General features: G+C 54.4%; 1 protein-coding gene across 1 annotated transcript in view; it reads right to left on the reverse strand.

Annotated features, from left to right (window-relative positions):
* The window catches only part of EHD2 (EH domain containing 2), a 29119-nt gene that overhangs the window by 11525 nt on the left and 2953 nt on the right, over positions 1-14641 (reverse strand). Inside the window, exons 2-4 of the mRNA XM_055240164.2 lie at positions 14006-14464; positions 12435-12532; positions 4709-5121 (exon numbers count right to left, since the gene is read on the reverse strand). Coding sequence (XP_055096139.1) covers positions 4709-5121; positions 12435-12532; positions 14006-14409 — 915 coding nt within the window. The 5' untranslated portion in view covers positions 14410-14464. The remainder of the gene's footprint in view (positions 1-4708; positions 5122-12434; positions 12533-14005; positions 14465-14641) is intronic.

Here is a 14641-nt window from a genome sequence, read left to right on the forward strand (position 1 = left end):
GCGCTGATGGCTTTTCCAGAGAGGAAGCAGGGGAAGGTGCCAGGAAGAGATAAGGTGGGAGGGCGGGCTGGGCCGGGGCTGGGTCCCTGACTCCGGGGTTTGTCTGGGTTTCCGGTGCCGCCCCCAGCCCGGCGGCGGCACCAGGTGTCTGGCCCGGCCCCACCCCTCTGTCCCTGCGCCTTGTGCTCCAGCTCCCGCCAAGGGACCCGCGGGAACGAACCTGGGGGAGTCTGAGGAAGACCAGGAGGAAGACAGAGAGAGGGCGGCGGCGGAGCGGAGGAGAGATGGAGAGACAGGAGGAGACAGAGAGAGCGAGAAAGAAAAGGAAAGGGAATTAGAATAAAAGAAAACGTAAAAATGGAGAAGAAAGAGATCGAGAGAGAGGTAGAAAGGAGACTGTATAGAGACAGAAAAAGAGAGAGACAGACACTGCAGAGCCGCCTGGGCGGAGGAGCGCAAGGTGAATTCCGAAGGTTCCAGGAGTGGCAGCCCCGTCCACAGTGGGCCGCTCCCTCCGAAGGAGGATTCCTGGGGTGGGGGTGGGGGCTCTGACTCACCCACTCTCGCTGCTCCTTAAACCAACACCTCAGGCTCCTCCACCCCCTAGAACCTTCTTGGCCTCCCTGCCTGCCCAGCTTCCTGCCCCGCCTCCACCCTGGCAGCCTCCCCTGAGAATGTTCCATTTGACATCCAAAATCGCTCTGAAACCCGCGCTCTCCTTTCTCCTCTCCCTTCTCAAGGCCTGTCCTGATCCAGGAACCTCCACGCCTGTTGCCTGATCTCTAGGCTCCTAGACTCACCTGCTTTGAATCCACCCTCCAAAAGGTAGCTTGAGTCTAATTATCCCCTTTCCCTGCTCCGAACTTTTCCATGGCTCCCCAGTGCCCTAGGGACAAAGCACAGATTCCCGGACACAGCCCACACCACCTCTGATCTCAGCCACATCCTCAGCCTCTAATTGAGTTATGCACACTGTCTACACTGGATTCAACACTGACATTTCCCCTCAGATGCCCTCTCCTCCAAAGAAGCCCTCTCTGCCTGCCCCAGCTACCCCGCCCCAGCTCTGACCACACTGGGTCATCGGTGCCTGGGGATGGGTCTGTCTCCTCTCCAGGAGCCCCAGGGAGGACTGCGCCCTGGAACTGCCTTCATTATTTAGGAGTGGGAGCCCCAGCAGGACAGGACTGGAACCACCGTGGTCACTGCTGTGTCTCCTGCACCACCCAACACCAGGCCAGGCATAGAGGAGATTTTGTTCAATGCAACTGTTTGTTTAAAGTCATTCATTCAATAAATATTTACAGAGCACCAATTCTGTTCCAGGTGCTGGGGATAAATCAGTGAAGGAATTCAAAGAGCCCTGATTGGCTGGGCGCAGTGGCTCATGCCTGTAATCCCAGCACTTTGGGAGGCCGAGGCGGGCAGATCACCTGAGGTCGGGAGTTCGAGACCAGCCTGACCAATATGGTGAAACCCCGTCTCCACTAAAAATACAAAAAATTAGCTAGGTGTGGTGGCACACACCTGTAACCCCAGCTACTCAGGAGGCTGAGGCAGGAGAATCACTTGAACCCGGGAGGCGGAGGTTGCGGTGAGCGGAGATCGCACCATTGCACTCCAGCCTGGGCAACAGTGGGAGACCCTGTCTCCAAAAAAAAAAAAGAAAGAAAGAGAAAGAGAAAGAAAGAGAGAAAGAGAAACAGAGAAAGAGAGAAAGGAGAGGAGAGGAGAAGAAAGGAAAGGAAAGGACAACAGGGTTAGGGTAAAGAAGGACCCATATGGTGGAAGTTATATTCATTCAAAGGAGGGCAGGGACAGCCTTCTTGAGAAGGGAGCATTTGAGCAGAGTCTTGAAAGGGGTGAGGAGGGAGTGAGCCTTATGGATGGCCAGGTGAGGGGGGAAGAAGGCAGAAGAGGTTTCCAAGAGGAGGGAGCAGCAAGTGCACAGGACCTGAGGCTGCCAGCATGAAGTGCAGGGGATGATGGGAAGGGAATGGGAGATGAGGCCAGAGAAGGAAAGGAGTGAGGGAAGGGGACAATCTGTGGCCACAATCAAACAGGAGTCGTGGGAGACCGGAGCTGTGAAGCACCTAAGATGTAATAAATTCATCTTTTTTTTTTTTTTTTTTTGAGACAGAGTCTCATTCTGTTGCCCAGGCTGGAGTCCAGTGGTGCAATCTCGGCTCACTGCAACCTCTGCCTCCCAGGTTCAAGCAATTCTCCTGCCTCAGCCTCCTGAGTAGCTGGGATTACAGGCATGCACCACCATGCCCGGCTAATTTTTGTATTTTTAGTAGAGATGGGTTTTCCCCATGTTGGTCAGGCTGGTCTCGAACTCCTGACCTCGTGATCCACCCACCTCAGCCTCCCAAAGTGCTGGGATTACAGGCGTGAGCCACTGCACCCGGCCTTTTTTTTTTTTTTTTTTTTTTTTTGAGACAGAGTCTCGTTCTGTCGCCCAGACTGGAGTGCAGTGGTATAATCTCACTGCAACCTCTGCCTCCCGGGTTCAAGGGATTCTCGTGCCTCAGCCTCCCAAGTAGCTGGGATCACAGGTGCCCACCACCACACCTGGCTAATTTTTGCATTTTTAGTAGAGATGTAGTTTCACCATCTTGACCAGGCTGGTCTCAATCTCCTGACCTCAAGTGATCTGCCCCCCCTTGGCCTCCCAAAGCGTTGGGATTACAGGCGTGAGCCACCGCGCCCAGCCTTCATCGTTATTTTATGTCTTTTACTTATTCTGTCTCCCTCCATCAAAAGATAAGCCCAGGGCTGGTCCAATGGTAGTGGGTTATCAGAACTTTTTTTTTTTTTTTTTTAATAGAAATGATGTCTCACTATGTTGCCCAGGCTGGTCTTCAGTGCCTGGGCTCAAGTGATCCTCCCAAAGTGCTGGGATTACAGGCGTCAGCCGCTGCACCTGGCCTTGGTTACCAGAACTTATTAGTGTCACTAAAGTTGGCATGCACCCCCCCACCCCCACTCCTAAATTTGACTAGCTTATAAATAAATTAATTAATTCAATTAAAAAAAAGATGAGCCCCAGGGGAGCTGGACCCTTGTCTGTTCCCTCCATCCCCGGCGCCAGCACCATGTGTACAGAAAGCATTCCAGAAATACTTGTGGGCCGGGCACGGTGGCTCATGCCTGTAATCCCAGCACTTTGGGAGGCCAAGGCGGGCAGATCACCTGAGATTGAGAGTTCAAGACCAGCCTGACCAACGTGGAGAAACCCCGTCTCTACTAAAAATACACAATGGTGGTGCATGCCTGTAAACCCAGCTACTCGGGAGGCTGAGGCAGGAGAATCGCTTGAATCCAGGAGGCGGAGGTTGTGGTGAGCCGAGATCGCGCCATTGCACTCCAGCCTGGGCAATAAGAGCAAAACTCCGTCTCAAAAAAAGAAAAAAAGAAAAAGAAATATTTGTGGAATAAACGAATGAACTTGGAAACCTTTGAACCACAATCTTATAAATTATCAAAAAATAAACAAAGAGGGTAGAATAATGAGTATTGGTCTGTCTATATTTTATAGGAAGCTCAAAAATTCAATATAGCTTATGCCTGTAATCCCAGCACTTTGGGAGGCCAAAAGGGGGAGGATCACTTGAGGGCAGGAGTTCAAGACCAGCCTGTGCAACACAGTAAGACCCCGACTCTACAAAAATAAAAAATTAGCTGGGCGTGGTGACACGTGCCTGTAGTCTCAGCTACTTGGGGCAGGCTAGGGAGGGAGGATCACTTGAGCCCAGGAGTTCGAGGCTGTGGTGAGCTGTGATTGCATCATTGCACTCCAGCCAGGGCAAGAGAGCGAGACACCATCTCTTAAAAAAGAAGGAAGAAGAGGGAACGAAAGAGGATGTAAGGAAGGAGGAAGGGAGGAGGGAGGAAGGGAGAGAGGAACAGAGGAAGGAAGGAAGGAAAGAAGGAAGGAAGGAAGGAAGGAAGGAAGGAAGGAAGGAAGGAGAGGAAGGAAGAAGGAGGAGGAGGAGGAGGGAGAAGAAGAAGAGGAGGAGAAGGAGGAAAGAGAGAAGAAAGAAGAAGAAGAGGCCGGGCGCGGTGGCTCACGCTTGTAATCCCAGCACTTTGGGAGGCCGAGGCGGGCGGATCACGAGGTCAGGAGATCGAGACCACGGTGAAACCCCATCTCTACTAAAAATACAAAAAAATTAGCCGGGCGTGGTGGTGGGCGCCTGTGGTCCCAGCTACTCGGAGAGGCTGAGGCAGGAGAATGGCGTCAACCCGGGAGGCAGAGCTTGCAGTGAGCCGAGATCGCGCCACTGCACTCCAGCCTGGGTGACAGCGAGACTCCGTCTCAAAAAAAAAAAAAAAAAAAAAGAAAGAAAGAAGAAGAAGAGGAAGAAGAAGAAAAACAAGAAGAAGAAAGAAGAAGAAGGAGGAGGAGAAGGAGGAGGAGGAGGAGGAAGAGGAGGAGGAAGAAATAGAAATACCAGGACAGAGAAGCCAGGGTGACACAGAGTTGACACAGAAATCCAAAGGCAGAGGAATGAGTCTCCATACAGTTCTTCCTCCCCGCTCCACTCTGTGCCAGAATGACCCAACTTCAAGAGAACTAAAGTTCTCTTGAATAATCAGTGGGCACTGATAAGTCAGGGACTCACAGCACTGGTAGGAGAGGAAAGGCAGGGGCTCCCCCTGCGCCCTCCTCAAGAATGCGCACCCAGCCCCCAGGACTACTCACCCGCACCAGCCGGGCCCTCTTCACTAGGTCGTTGAGCTTGCGCAAGGCGGCGTGCCGGGGCAGGCCCTGGATGTCGCGGAAGAGGTCCTGCTCCTCCAGCTCGAAGAGGCGCCGGTTGTCCGGCACGAGGAGAGGCTGGGACCAGAAGGAGCCGATGTAGACGCGCAGCACCTCGGGCGTGCCCACCACCTTGCCCAGCGCCCACATGAGCGCGCCGTAGACGCGCATCAGCTGCTGCGTCTCCACCATGTCGGCCTTGTTGAGCACCACGCGGATCTTGTCCTCATGGCCCCGCAACGCGCCGATGGCCTCCGAGAACTCGTCCGAGATCTCCAGCTTGTGCGCATCAAAGAGCAGGACGATGAGGTCCACGCGCTCCGCGAACCAGCGCAGCACGGCCGGGAAGTCATAGCCTGGAGTGGGAGTAGAAAGACAGGGGCGCAAAGGGCAGAAGTCAGACCCCCACCCTCCAGCCATTCTCAGTAGCATCCATTCTCTCGCATATTGGACTGTAAAGATGTTCACGTTGTTGGCTGTCCAAATCCTGTCTGGGCAAAATAGCCAAGGCCCTCAGAGGGTACCACTGCTCTGGCTCCCCAGTGACCAGAATTTCCCCCCTCACTCTGGCCCCAGCCCCTCAAGCCATCTGGTTACAGGGGGCAATCATCCCCCTTTTCCTTTGCTGGAGTGCAATGGCGGGATCACGCCTCCCTGCAACCTCCACTTCCCGGAGCTCAGGCGATCCTCCCACCTCAGCCTCCCTAGTAGCTGGGACTGCAGGTGCGTGTCACCACACCTGGCTAATTTTCTTTTTTTTTTTGTAGAGACGGGGTCTTACTCTGTTACCCGGGCTGGTCTCGAACTCCTGAGCTCAATCGATCCTCCTGCCTCAGCCTCCCAAAATGTTGGGATTACAGGTGCGAGCCACCGCACCCAGCCTCCCGGCCTCCATTTTTTCATTCACTCATTCATTAAGCAGTTATTAGTGGTGTGCGTTGGTATGTATGTGTAGGTTGTTAAAAATACTGACATGTTTGCTAAGAGATCTCCCTGTGCTTCTATGGAACCCCCAAGCTCGCCACGTGCCTCTGTCACCCTAGCTCCTCCCCAGGACCTGTTGGATCTCCCCACGATCCACCAACTAGAGTTCACACTGGATAGCTGTGCTCTTGCCATAGATGTTAATTTTTTTATTTTTTGAGACAGTCTCACTCTGTTGCCCAGGCTGGAGTAAAGTGGCATGAATGCAGCTCACTGCAACCTCCACCTCCCAGGTTCAAGCGATTCTCCTGCCTCAGCCTCCCGAGTAGCTGGGATTACAGGCATGCACCACCACGCCTGGCTAATTTTTGTATTTTTAGTAGATACGGGGTTTCACCATGTTGGCCAGGCTGAGATGTTAAATATTTTGCATTTATTTAGCAATATTTACTGAGAGTCTCATGTGTGCCAAGCCCTGTCCTGGGAGCCTGGGATACCACAGAGAACACACAGACAAGATTCTTGCTCTTATGAAGCACCCGTCGCAGCCGTGGGTTCCCATGCTCATTCATTCATTCCTTTCACCATTCATTTCCTCATTCACTCCTTCATCCACCCATTCTCACCTTTGCTTGTTCACTCATTTATTCACCAACAAGCAATGCTGAGGAGAGCAGAGAGGAGCGATTGAGACCCCCTGACTTAGCTGTCTGGAAGACGTGGAGTTGAGTCCCTCCTCTGCCCCCATCCGCTGTGTGACCTTAGACAAGTAGCTTAACCTCTCTGAACTTGTGTTTTCTCTTCTGTAAAATGCAAATCATAGGACTGTTGTGAAGCCAGGTGTGATGGCTCAAGCCTATAATCCCAGCACTTTGAGACGCTGAAGCGGGCAGATCACTTGAGGCCAGGAGTTCGAGACCAGCCTAGCCAACATGGCGAAAACCCATCTCTACTAAAGCTACAAAAAAATTAGCCTGGTGTTGGTGGCTCATGCCTATGGTCCCAGATATTCGGGAGGCTGAGGCATGAGAATTGCTTGAGCCTGGGAGGTAGAGGTTGCAGTAAGCCGAGATAGTGTCACTGCACTCCAGTCTGGGTGACAGAGTGAGACTCTGTCTCAAAAAAAAAAAAAAAAAAAAGACTGTTGTGAAGGTTAAAAGAATATAAATGAGCTAATATATATAAAGAGCTTAAAATAATGCCTGGCATTGAGCTGTACATTTAAAAATGATGGAGGTGGCCAGAGTGGCTCACACCTGTAATCCCAGCACTTTGGGAGGTTGAGGCAGGAGGATCGCTTGAGCCTGGGAGTTTGAGACCAGCCTGGGCAAGATGCCAAGACCCTGTCTCTACAGAAAAATAAAAATAAAAATAAAAAATTATTCACACGTGGTGGCATGCATCTGTAGTCTCAGCTACTCAGGAGGATGAAGCAAGAGGATCACTTGAGCCCAGAATATGGAGTTGGAGTCGGAGGCTGCAGTGAGCCATGATTGCGCCACTGCACTCCAGCCTGCGGACAGAGCAAGACCTTGTCTCTTTAAAAAAAAAATGGTTGAGCTTTTTTTTTTTTTTTTGAGATGGAGTCTAGCTCTGTCACCACGCTGGAGTGCAGTGGCGCGATCTCAGGTCACTGCAACCTCTGTCTCTCGAGTTCAAGCAGTTCTCCTGCCTCAGCCTCCCGAGTAGCTGGGATTACAGGTGCCACCACACCCAGCTAATTTCTGTATTTTTAGTAGAGGTGGGTTTTCACCATGTTGGCCAAGATGGTCTCCATCTCTTGACCTCGTGATCCGCCCACCTCGGCCTCCCACAGTGCTGAGATTACAGGCGTGAGCCACCGAGCCCAGCCATAATGGTTGAGCTTTTATGGCATGTAAGTTAATCCTCAATGAAACTGTTTTTTTCAAAACAGTGCTGGATGGACGGTAAGCACTCAGCAAGTCATGGTGATGTCACCCACTGGGAAGCACCCTCTGCGGTCCCTGCTGTGTGTGTGGAGGCTGAGGCAGTCTCAGCCCTGTCCTTACATCTCTCAGCCCACTGGGGACACAGACCTGGCCCCTGAGTGGTCAGCCCAGGGTGGGCAGGGGGACCCAGGGAGCTGTGGGAGCCCAGGGCCAGTGCCTGACCCAACCCCCAGCCTGGGGAGTCAGGGAGGACTTCCGGGAGGAGGGAAGGCAGAGTGGGAACCCAGAGGACGAAGAGTTAACTGGCAGAACAAGGAGCTAGCCCTGATTTACTGACGTCACGCCCTCCAGCTAGAGCTCACTCAGTGACTCTTCACAACAACCCCTGGAGGTGGGCGCTGTTCTCACCCCATTTTCCAGATGAGGAAACTGAAGCACAGAGAAGTTAGAGGACTAGCCAGGCGCGGTGGCTCACGCCTGTAATCCCAGCACTTTGGGAGGCTGAGGTGGGTGGATCACCTGAGGTCAAGAGTTCGAGACCAGCCTGATCAACATAGTGAAACCTCGTCTCCACTAAAAATACAAAAAAATTAGCTGGGTGTGGTGGTGGGCACCTGTAATCCCAGCTACTCGGGAGGCTGAGGCAGGAGAATCCCTTGAACCTAGGACGCGGAGGTTGCAGCGAGCCGAGGTCCTGCCACTACACTCCAGCCTGAGCAACAAGAGCGAAACTCCATCTCAAAAAACAAAAAAATGAGAGAGAGAAGTTAGGGGACTTACTCAAGACACACAGGTAAGAGGCAACAGAAGAGGAGTCCCATGGGCTCCATGCTCCTCCAGGGAGCTGGTGCTTGCGCCCATCCTGCCTGGGAGGAAGCAGCCTCCTTGCGGGCAACGCAGGATCCAGGATGGGGTTGGGGGGTGTTGTTTTGGGGGAGGAAGGGCCAAGTCACTGGAAGGACGGCAGCTGGAGCCCCCCTCCCTCCCGGTGTCGCCACAAACACACACACTGGCCCAGATTCGGAAAGTGTGTCTCATGGGGCGGGGAGGGAAGGAGGCAGAGAGGTTGAGTCAGTGTGGGATGGGAGACGTGGAAAAAAGGGACCTTGGGCCCTCAACGGCACTCACCCAGCAAAAATGGGCATTGTTGGCACTTCCATAGCACCTACTGTGTGCACACTTAAGTGTGCACCTTCTAAGTGCTTTGTGTGTTTTAACTAATTTAACCTTTAGGACAACTACGAGGCCACTAGTATTATTATTGCCATTGTGTGTGTGTGTGTGTGTGTGTGTTTTGTTTTTCTGTTTGTTTGTTTTTGAGACGAAGTCTCCCTCTATTGCCCAGGCTGAAGTGCAGTGTCATGAGCTCGGCTCACTGCAACCTCCGCCTCCTGGGTTCAAGCAATTCTCCTTCCTCAGCCTCCGGAGTAGCTGGGATTACAGGTGCTCACCACCACACCCAGCTAATTTTTGTATTTTTAGTATAGACAGGGTTTCACCATGTTGCCCAGGCTGGTCTCGAACTCCTGACCTCAGGTAATCTGCCCACCTTGGCCTCTCAAACTGCTGGGATTACAGGCGTGAGCCACCGCACCCAGCCCATTATTCTCATTTTTCAGGTAAGAAAATTGAGGCAAAGAGAGGTTAAGTGGCTTGCCTAAGGTCCCACAGCTTAAAAACAGCAGAAAATAGGCTGGGTGCGGTGGCTCACACCTGTAATCCCAACACTTTGGGAGGCCGAGATGAGTGGATCACGAGGTCAGGAGTTCAAGACCTGCCTGGCCAAGACGGTGAAACCCCATCTCTACTAAAAATACAAAAAAATTAGCCGGGCATGGTGGCGGGCGCCTGTAATCCCAGCTACTTGGGAGGCTGAGGCAGAGAATTGCTTGAACCCAGGAGGCAGAGGTTGCAGCGAGCCGAGGTGGCACCACTGCACTCCAGCCTGGAAGACAGAGTAAGACTCCATCTTTAAAAAAAAAAAAAAAGTAGCATAACATAAATAAATAAAAGTAGCAGAGCCCAGATTTGAGGGCTTTACTATGCTACAGTCACACATACCTGTGTTCACACATCTTACATGCAGAGGCAGCCACACACATGAGCTCGTGTACACACACACACACCCAGTAGCACACCCAGACACAAACATAGCCAATTACTACAAGATGCAGGCTCCCGGACACACCCGTATTCACAATCTGGGGCCTGCACAGATGTTTGTGGTCACACAATCACAAAGATAATGTGAGATGCACACACACAGACACAGAGACCTGCACGAACACATAGGTACAGAGACACACTTGCACACCCACACAGACACAATTGCACACACATAACCTCCCATGCCCTCCCAAACCCAAAGGCACACAGACAGACATAATCACACACAGTTACACAAAAGATGTCCTCCTGCACACACACACATTCTCACATACACAACACCACACAGAAGCGCACAGCTGTATCTGGAGATACAAACACAGGTAGTCACACACAGCCCCACAAAATCCCCGCAGCCCTGTACTGCCCGACGCAGCCACACAAAGTCACACATAGCCCACAACCCAGATACACATATATGCCTAGACCATCTCACACACAGGCACACAATGTCAGACTCACACCTACAATGATACACACTAAATCCACATAGACACATAGACAAAAGATGCCCTTTATGTCTCTCTGTCTCTCTCACACACACACTTCACAATATAACAGTATATAGGGACAGAATCAGTTGCACACTATCCCACAAAGTCTCTCATAGCCCTACACAGCCCTTCAGAGTCACACAAAGTCATCCAGCAGGCTGGGCGTGGTGGCTCACACCTGTAATCCCAGCACTTTGGGAGGCCAAGGCAGGAGGATCACCTGAGGTCAGAAGTTCAAGACCAGCCTGGCCAACATGGTGAAATCCTGTCTCTACTAAAAAAAAAAAAAAAAACACAAAAATTAGCCGGACATGGGCGTGGCGGGCGCCTGTAGTCCTGGCTACTCAGGAGGCTGAGGCAGAAGAGTCACTTGAACTTGGGAGGCAAAGGTTGCAGTGAGCCGAGATCGCGCCATTCCACTCCAGCCTGGGCGACAGAGTGAGACTCTGTCTCAAAAACAAACAAAACAAAGTCATCCAGCCACAATTATAGGCACATGCACACATACACACACACACACACACACACACACAGAGGCATGTACACAATTCAAAGTCATACAACCTCAGAGCCATGGCCACAATGAGGCACGTCCACTGCTATACACAAATGCGTGGAACCACCACACCCAGGAGTACACTCATAATGACACACTTTCCCAAGATATACACAAAGTCTCACACACACACACACACACACACACACACACACACACCCCAACAGCTGGACACTCTCTCCTCCTCTTCCTCTATCCTCAAGGCCAGAGAGGGAGACCCCGTTCCCCACTCCCCCACCACCCACGGCCTTTGGACCCCCCCGCCGGCACCCCTGCCCTAGCTGAGAGCCGCTCCCTCCCACTGTCCCAGGCCCAGGCCCTGGGGTGGGAGCCCCAGGAATTCCTCCCCCTCAGCTGGCAGCACGTCCTCCCAATCGTTTCTGCAGCTGCCTCCTGCCTTTCTCCCGTGGGGCCTCTGGACCTCGGCCAGGGACATGGTCACCCCCGGCGTCCCTGCCCCACCCCAGGCCCAGCCTTCTCGCCAGGGCCTCCCATCCCCTCTGCCCCACATGGCAGCCTCCTTTGCCCCAGTTCCAGGCCTCCAAGGCCATGGGGGGTGGGGGACACAGATCTGTGGGGCTGGGGGACCACAGATGCTGAGCTGGGCTGGGCAGGGGTGGTGGGGGCTCAGCACACCCGGAGGCCCCGGCTGGAATCCACCCCCCGCCGCTCTCCTTGCACAGCTGTTTATAAATTCCAGGCCTGGCCTTGGCCCCCACCCAGATTCCCTTCCCATCCTCTTCTCGGCCCCATCTGTGGCCCAGACATGGAGCCAGGAGCTCACAGGGCCCAGCCTCCCCTGCCCGGGCTCTGCCTCATCTCCAGGCCTTGTGTCTCCCTGCATCGCTGTCTCACTGCCTCGGAATCCCTGTCCCTCTTCATCTCTCCCTTCCCATCCTTCTTGCCTGCCCAGACGTGCAGATCCTGCCTGCTCCCACCACGTGGTCACCCACACACCTCCCCCACCCATCAATGCGAGCCAGCATGGAGCAGTCACGGCTTCCACTAGCTCCCTGTGGCTGCCCCGCCAGCCAGGGCCAGAGGACACAGGCCCAGGTCCCAGCAGAGACACCACCCCTCCTCCTCTAGACCCAGGAGTCCAGACCCCAGCCCCTCCTCCCTCAGACCCAGGAGTCCAGGCCCAGCCCCTCCTCCCTCAGACCCAGGAGTCCAGGCCCCCAGCCCCGCCTCCCTCAGACCCAGGAGTCCAGGCCCCAGCCCCTCCTCCCTCAGACCCAGGAGTCCAGACCCCCAGCCCTTCCTCCCTCAGACCCAGGAGTCCAGGCCCCAGCACCTCCTCCCTCAGACCCAGGAGTCCAGGCCCCAGCCCCTCCTCCCTCAGACCCAGGAGTCCAGGCCCCAGCCCCTCCTCCCTCAGACCCAGGAGTCCAGACCCCCAGCCCTTCCTCCCTCAGACCCAGGAGTCCAGGCCCCAGCCCCTCCTCCCTCAGACCCAGGAGTCCAGGCCCCAGCCCCTCCTCCCTCAGACCCAGGAGTCCAGGCCCCAGCCCCTCCTCCCTCAGACCCAGGAGTCCAGGCCCCAGCCCCTCCTCCCTCAGACCCAGGAGTCCAGGCCCCAGCACCTTCTCCCTCAGACCCCAGGGTCTGGCCCCACTCACCGCGGCTCACTCTCTGCTTGGCACCCGACAGGATACCCGGGGTGTCGATGATGCTGATGCTCTCCAAGACCTGATTAGGGAGCTGGGCACACATGAACCTGGGGGCAGAGGGAGGGTCGGGGTCAACAGGGAAGGACAGAAAGAGGGAAAACATAAAGAGGGACTCGGGACCACACGGCAGAGCATCCTGTATGGGCGAAGAAAGACACCGGACAGAAAAAGGGCGACCAGGACCATCTCAGAGCTATAACCAGCCACAGCTCATGTTCAGTGAGCACTTAATTTGTTCCAGGTACTGTTCTTTCTTTTTTTTTTTTTTTTTTGAGACAGAGTTTTGCTGTTGTTGCCCAGGCTGGAGTGCAATGGCACTGTCTCAGCTCACCGCAACCTCTGCCTCCTCAGTTCAAGTGATTCTCCTGCCTCAGCCTCCCGAGTAGCTGGGATTACAGGCATGCACCACCACACCCAGCTAATTTTTGTATTTTTAGTAGAGACAGGGTTTCACCATGTTGGCCAGGCTGGTCTCAAACTTCTGGCCTCAAGTGATCTGCCCACCTCAGCCTCCCAAAGTGCTGGGATTACAGGCATGAGCCACCGCACCCGGCTGCCAGGTGCTATTCCAAGTCCTCGCAGCAACCATGGCATAGAGGCCATGGTGATCCTGATCCCTTTTTTTTTTTTTAGACAGAGTCTTGCTCTGTTGCCCAGGCTGGAATGCAGTGGCACGGTCTCGGCTCACTGCAACCTCCGCCTCCCAGGTTTAAGCAATTTTTCTGCCTCAGCCTCCCGAGTAGCTGGGATTATAGGCGTGAACCACCACGCCCGGCTAATTTTTTGTATTTTTGGTAGAGACGGGGTTTCACCATGTTGGCCAGGCTGGTCTCCAACTCCTGGCCTCAAGTGATCCACCTGCCTCGGCCTCCCAAAGCGCTGGGATTACAGACGTGAGCCACCGGGCCTGGCCCAAGGTGATTGATCCACATTTTGCAGATGAGGCTACAAGAAGGGCAGTGAGGTCAAGTCATTTGCCTGAGGTCACCCAGCTGGCCGGAATTTGAACCAGGCATGCTGACTTCACTAGCCTAGGTGCTCCCTTGGATAACAGAGCAGAGACAGGCATGAGAAGAACTGGGTAGAGAGAACGGAACTGGGGCTGAGAAGGAGGGAAATACAGTCAGGGAGGGGACAGAAAAGGGGGATAGCAAGATGCACGCCCGGGACAGAAAGATACACCCCCAGGGCCGGGCGCGGTGGCTCACGCGTGTAATCCCAACACTTTGGGAGGCTGAGGCAGGTGGATCACTTGAGGCCAGGAGTTCGAGACCAGCCTGGCCAACATGGTGAAACCCTGTCTGTACCTAATAATACAAAAACTCGCTGGGCGTGGTGGTGGGTGTCTGTATTCCCAGCTACTCAGGTGGCTGAGGCAGGAGAACCGCTTGAACCCAGGAGGTGGAGGTTGCCGTGAGCCGAGATCACACCACTGCACTCCAGCCTGGGCGAAAAGAGCGGAAACTCCATCTTAACGAAAAGAAAAAGAAAGATGCACCCTGGGCTCGCGGCTGGCACACCTGTTGAGGAAGGTGTTTCCGAAGGGGTTGAGTTTGCGGAAGGGCTTCTCTGGGTCCACGACGAGGGCGTTGCCAGGCACGGTGCCCTCAGTGTCCCCATGCATGACAGCCACAAAGCAGTCGGTGGTGGGCTCAGGCCCCACGCGGGAGCCGGGCACCTCCTGCTCCAGCAGGTACTGGATGAAGCTGGTCTTGCCCGTGCTGTACTGGCCGGCCACCAGCACCATGGGCTTGCCGTCGAAGTCTGCGTCCTCCAGGGCCGGCGAGTGGAAAGCTCCAAAGCGGTAGTGCTCCTCCAGCGGCAGCAGCTTCGTGCGGTACAGCTCCTTGAGGGCCGAGGTCACCGTGCGGATGGCCTCGGGCTGCTGGCCCCGTGCCCCGCCCCGCTTCAGCCAGCTGAACATGGTGGCTGCACACCGCTCACTGGGTTCACGGAGAGACGTACAGATGGAGAGCTGCCTGTGGGAGGGGGAGAGGGCATGAGCACGGGCGGCCCGGCCAAGGAGGAAGAAAGGGGTCTGAGTGTAGACTGTGTGGGTGACAGGATGGGTGGAGGAGGAGGAGGAGCACAGATATTTGTGGTCACAAATATGTGGTCACAGAGCATGGATGGCGGGTGGCAGGAGGAAGAATGGA

Source organism: Symphalangus syndactylus, chromosome 13 (genome assembly GCF_028878055.3).
Source record: "Symphalangus syndactylus isolate Jambi chromosome 13, NHGRI_mSymSyn1-v2.1_pri, whole genome shotgun sequence".
NCBI classification, from domain to species: Eukaryota; Metazoa; Chordata; class Mammalia; order Primates; family Hylobatidae; genus Symphalangus; species Symphalangus syndactylus.